This window comes from Alternaria ethzedia (genome assembly GCF_023757985.1).
Source record: "Alternaria ethzedia strain BMP 0044 chromosome Unknown scaffold_60, whole genome shotgun sequence".
In the NCBI taxonomy this organism is placed as follows: Eukaryota; Fungi; Ascomycota; class Dothideomycetes; order Pleosporales; family Pleosporaceae; genus Alternaria; species Alternaria ethzedia.
In genome coordinates, this window is record NW_026056253.1 from 99,078 (window position 1) to 105,220 (window position 6,143).

General features: G+C 51.8%; 1 protein-coding gene across 1 annotated transcript; it reads right to left on the reverse strand.

The window, feature by feature from the left end:
* Positions 1 to 4,313: 4,313 nt before the first annotated feature.
* Positions 4,314 to 5,520, reverse strand: J4E87_010958 (uncharacterized protein; the record flags this gene model as incomplete). The annotated part of the gene is made up of 2 exons (XM_049382526.1): positions 4,314 to 5,361; positions 5,423 to 5,520. The coding sequence occupies 2 exons, from the start codon at positions 5,518 to 5,520 to the stop codon at positions 4,314 to 4,316; spliced, it is 1,146 nt and encodes a 381-aa protein (XP_049227772.1).
* Between the last annotated feature and the right edge of the window lie 623 nt (positions 5,521 to 6,143).

Sequence of the window (6,143 nt, forward strand, 5' to 3'; positions counted from 1 at the left end):
CTTCTCAAGGCAGCGGGGGCACGGGCCGCATCACGTGATCTGCGCCTGCCTACATCGGCAGCACTAGACCCAACAGTACCAAAACATCACTCCAGGCATCACCTTCCCGTGACTGAGCTCGATGCCATACCTAACTATAAAGGCCGGCACATCTCTCTGCCTCTCATGCAGCACCCTGCCAAAGCCATATCGCCATGGCTTCCACTACCCCCGATCCAGAATGCGCGCAATACCATCCGTACGACTCACTGATCGCGAAACACTTTCCGGACCAAGATCTCAGCTTACTGCACGCAAACAAGCCTCAGTTGGGCAGCCTGTATCTCCTGGCCCTTAAATTGGATCACAACGGAGTACATCATCAAACGACATGGCCAGTGCAACCGCACCCATCTTTGATGCCTGGAGTGGAAGAATGGAGGCGAACGCTGCTGCATACAATCGATGCGCGTTCGCAACTTTATTCAAACCATACTCCTTCCACGCGCGCCCTAACGTCTGGCACTGCTCGTGAGTTCCAGTCAGGTAGTTTCTCTTTCTCCGCTCGGCGTGTATTCGACATCTCTGAATTACTGGAGATGATACTTCGGTATGCAAGCACGGACTCACAATACGTAGCTTGGAACGTTGATGTGTCCTGGCGTCGGACGATTCGCTACATTCTCGAGTCTCAGTATCACAGCCATCATCCTTGCCCTCCAGTGAACCATGGGCAAAAAATTGACAGGGAACTCTCCTGGCTACAGCCCACTGAACAGGAGATTATCGACATCGAGCACGCGATCTTGTCGCTACGGCAAGGGATGACACCTCAGGTCCCCAGGCAATACTTTCCTGCCAAAATCTCCCAAGCGCGCAACATACCTCAGCTATATTACGACAACATCCGAGATTCATATGAATACATCAGGTAAAGTCTTCCAGGGATGCTGCCACAGTCTGCTAGTCCAAGTTGGCTCGATCTGAGCCAGTTCAGCTTCAATCCTTACTTTCTAGAGCTATTTCCAGAGCGAGTGCGGCTACATCTTGGCAGGTGCGAAATCATGCTAGGTTCATGTTCTTCCGAACAGCGCGTTTACAAAAGACTACTTCCACAGACAGCTTTTGATGAGTTAATCAGCTCCATGTTTCTTACAGAACCGCCCTGCAAAGCTTTGGGTATCTATCTACCACGCCGACGCGCACCAGTTCTTAGATTGGTTGCTAAAATTCGCGATGCTGGGGGGATTCGGGTTGGTCGAGTCTTACGTACGCTCGAGCAAAACGCAGATGATGCACTTTCTTGCTGGAACGACGGGGTGAAAGACTTACGACGGAAGATTGAGGAACGAGATTGGACAGCGTTCACTAGGTGGGATGAGAAGCGACGGGCAACTGACTTCGAGGCGTATCCCAAGTTCATGATTTTCCTCGAATCAGACGAGGACGCGAGTACTACCATCGCCAAACGATTTTTTCCTCGTGGCGATGAAACTGAACAAATGCGTCAAGAAGAATGGTATGGAGAGTTGAACGAGCACGGATCCGGATAATGGGCCACAATGACTACTTGCTAAGGGCCCATTCTTGGACAATGACAAGAACATCAAGCGACCGGGACGCGATGACAGATTTGCCATATCTTCAGTTCTATCGTATCGGCACGTGGCTCGTTGTTTCGTAAGGAACTAGCTACACCCCAAAGTATACATACACGCATATCCCCATCGACGGCGACATGGACTTTCCTACGCACATTTTACACTGAAACCAACCGCGAACACCCCCCGGCACTACCCTGATTCTCAAGCTATAGACGAATACAGTATACATTTTCAGCAAACATCTCGTGTCTACCAGCACGCATACAGGTGATTCACACGCGCACATCAAACTCTCATAATACTCACCAAAAAAGGGCCATGGCCCTTTTCGCGCAAAACATCCAATCATACCGTTCCTTCTCAGCTGAACCTGCAGCCAAGACGCAGCCTGATCACCCTCACCCTTTTCGCTGTCCTGCTTAAAGCGGCGCGAGGCTTTATCGGACGCAAGTATGTATTACCGCTGGATCCTACTTGCATCTTCCACCGAAATTCCACACTTCGCCTACTACCACCGCTTCAGCCTTCCCGCGCTGCTTTACGACCGCCAACGCATCAATCCAAGTGGCTTGCTTCGCCTCGACGCTTTCGGTTAGGCACGCTGCAGCCGATGTCTGCCTTGCCAATCATGGACGATTTCCCGGATTTTGGGTGAGCTTTTTTTTTTTTTACACTTTGCTAACAAAAAGGGCGTGCAAAGAGCGCCTTTCGACCTTTCAGATCATGGAAATCTATTGGATACTATTCAGGTCTATGAAGCGTCCCGACTGCCTTGGTCTCCACCAAATGACGAATACTACTTCCCCACCGATTATCACAACCATGGCACACTATCCGGTGACTACACGCTGAACAGACCGTCTACTGTCTCTTCGGAATTACAGTTGATACCGCAGCTCGGGCACCCGAATATCTATGACCCCAATACTGCGCTTAACTATGCTGTCAACGGCATAGATGCGGTCGCCTCTGAGTGGAGCCAAACGGAGAGGTTAGTCATTCCAAAACATATGGATGGTCTGCAGCTAAATGCCGTACGAACAGATCCGTCATTACCGGCTTGGATTCCCACGATCAAGTGATCGAGCCTAGCAATGTCATGTCTGCCAAACTTCGAGTCACAACAACTGCAGACACAATCTGGCGGTCGAAATGCATAATAAGCTCATGCGAGCTCCGCTTCAACACATGGCAAGATTATGAGACACACTTACAAGCTGCACATCGGGATGCTTTTACATGCGATGAATGCATGTATGTGGGCAAGAGCCAGTTCGAGGTAGGGCTACACGCTCGCAACACAGGCCATGCTTCGTTCATCTGCAAGCATGACGACTGCGAGAAGAAGTTTTCCCGTCTGGACACATACCAGAGGCATCAACGAACCCATCGAGAGGACGCTACGCGTTTTCCATGCAAATATTGCAAGAAATATCGAGGAAAGAGCGCTTTCAAACGCAAAGACCATCTCACTCAACACGTTCGGAGTTATCATCACATCGACGAAGACAAACAGCGTGGACACTTACTTGACCGCAAGTGGTGTCCAAAGGGAGGGTGTGCGGAGTCAAAACCTGCTACCGCATCTATTTGGGCACCAGGTGTCTTCGCCTCGTCAAAGGAATGGGTCAAGCACGTGCGTACTGTGCATGACGAAGCTGAGTTTTCATGCCCACAGCCTGGCTGTGACCGCGTCAACGGAAAAGGTTACTTTCGCCCAGCGGACCTCCGAATCCATCTACGCAAAGCCCATGGCACCGACGGCTCTTTCGACGAAAGCATTCAGCACAATTTGAGTGGGTAACTTCATACTGGTCACGTATCCACCAAATCGGTCGGACGCATGTCCTATGTGCACTATGGACAGTCACTGCACAGTTGGGAAAGGATATCTCCTTTGTTATCTCCTTTCCTGCCATACCACAACCCACCAAAAACACTTGAAAAGAAGAGAAGGCGAACACACGAGAGCCATCCTTGGAAAAGCCCAAAAAAATGTAACGACGTTCACACATCCTCTTATTTCCTTCCAACCACACACCAACAGCACCAAGCAACATCATCCATGTACCTCTCTTATCTCCTTACATAAATTGAATAAAACCTGTTTTCCCTTAGCAACATGTGCCACAATGCGCAACGTGACCATGATGAACATATACCCCACCGCAAACGTCACTATGATCTCCTTCACTCATCGTACGCATCCAGCACACACCAGCCCTCTACCGCCAATAGCTGCGCAAACGCATCTTCTCTCCACCACACTACAACCTTGACATCGAGTCACTCACACAACATCAAGACCACGACTAATATGAAGAAGCAGAAATCATATTTATCTATAAACTACTGCAGGGGGGTATCTCATGCCATTTCTCCATACATGCACCGACTACGCACGTAGCCTCAAATAAATATCCGTAAAAACCTATGTGAGAAGAACTCCACTAAATGGCAGGCTAATCCTAGCCCGCTGAAGACGAGTAAAACTCCGAATGATGCCATAGCCCATGAAAACCATAAAGAGAAGTAGAGGCAGTCGTTCTGCCATACTGCCATACTGCCATACTGCCATACCGCCATGTCGCTCGCACACAAACGAAAATGCATCACGCCAGATGCAAGCATTAACGCTAATCATGTGAACCATAAGAAAAAGCCCGCCGAATATGTCCTGAAGGACGAAAAGAAAACCAGTCGTGACATCAGGCGCATGTCGTTGTTGTCTCACTGCAACTTGAACAACGTGACCACAGCCAGACAGCCAATAGCGACCAAGGTACCCGTGACCTCCGGCCTCCTGAGGAATGTCTTGAAGGGATCACCCGTCTTCGTCACATGTCCGATAACAGCGACATTTGTATCAACGAGAGGCTCTTTTCGGGCCGGACTCGAGATCTTGGGTTCGGGGTGAACCAGAGGTGTGGCTTCCATGCGCGCCATATCTGTGCCTACCGACTCATCCAGCTCATCCACGAGCGTAGCGCAAAGGCGGAAGATGTTCTTCGCTTCTTCGATGATATCGACGCGCTCGTCGGGTGTGAAGAGGGTCTCCGCGGCGAGGAGTTGGGTTTTGAAATCTGCTTTGATGTCTTCGCCGTCGTGGGGTCCGAGGAAATGCCAGAAGGATAAGCCGCGTTCTTCTAGACTCGACGCTTCGCCGTCTTGCTCTGGCCAGAAGCCTGGAGGTGCCTTCAAGAGCGTCCCTCGTATCCAGCGGCCTCCGGAGAAGACGGCCATGTAGAAACACCATGCATAGCTGACTAGCGTCCAAGGCTTCTCGTTCACGCTCTTGCGGATGTGTGTGCAGAAATCGGCGACCTTGTCTCCGGGGTACTTTGCTAGCAAGACTTCGAGATCTGTGGGATGTACACCAAGCAGATACTCCAGATCCCTCTTTAACCGACTTGATCGTATCAAACCTCTCGGTCTCAGCGCTTTCAGAAAAGCAGCGAGTTGTGGAGAGGGCGGTGTCGGCGCACCCAGTGTGGAAGTGAAGAGTGAGGGTGAGTCGTACGGGTTTACGAGGAGATACGACAACAGTGGCGAGAAGGGTGGGGAAGCGGTTTCAGAATCGACTGCGGGGTGTGTGGAGGCGGTATGTGAGGCTGGGGCATGGTCGCGCAGCAGATCCGCCCACAGTGACTCGAAGGTGAGGAAGATGTGAGCGAAATGCAGCAGGCCGGTTGCGTAGAGTGTGGCGTCTGTCGTGTAAGGCGGGAGCGCAAGCGGCAGGCGCGAGGTTATGAGGCGGTTAAGGTTTGTGTGCAGAGAACTGGACGTGTATTATTAGCATCGTGGCCTGGCTCCAAAGTGATACAACACCAGGATCATACCGTGTAGCAGCGTTGATCTCACCCGAGAGCGAGACTGGCAACCTCGGCGCGGCGTCTCTGGCATCGTCCCGCAGCGCATGTTGCTGCTTCTCCAGCATCGTGGGCTACCAGGCGAGTGAGTGCAGTGTAGTGTGTCGTGGTGATTGAATAGTCGGGGTCGTGATGTCGATCGATTGCAGTCAATTCGTCGAAAATTGGCGGCAAACAGGGAGAAGGCGCAACCTTAAAACCCGGTAAACAAGTGTAGACTCTGGCAAGCACGCGCGAGACCCACGAGGAAGGTGCAGCCAGGGAAGGCAGAGGGCTAGACTCTCTCGTGCCTGTCGCTCGTGTTAAACCCACGCGGAGATGGATCCGCCACGCCCCTCACCCGCCGTGCTTGCCTGTATCTCTGATGGCAGGGCGGACAAAAGCACGCCTTTAGTGGGGGCTCCGAGTGGCTTGCCCGTCGCGCGTTGCGGCTCTCGCTGCGTGCGAGGCAAGATTCGAGGCCATGGTGGCGTTCAATGATGCAATCCGTCCACTGGCGCATGGCCGTTATGCAGGGATCGCCCGCTCATGACCGACTTCCGTCGCTGATCAAAATGCCGATGTTCTGTAAACGCTGTTCTCGAAACGAGGGATGGAAAAGTGAGTTGACAAGAGTGGATTAAAGAGGATCTCGCTGATGGTTATGGGTCAGATGGAGATCATGGGGGGGGGGGGGGGGTTTGGGGGGGTT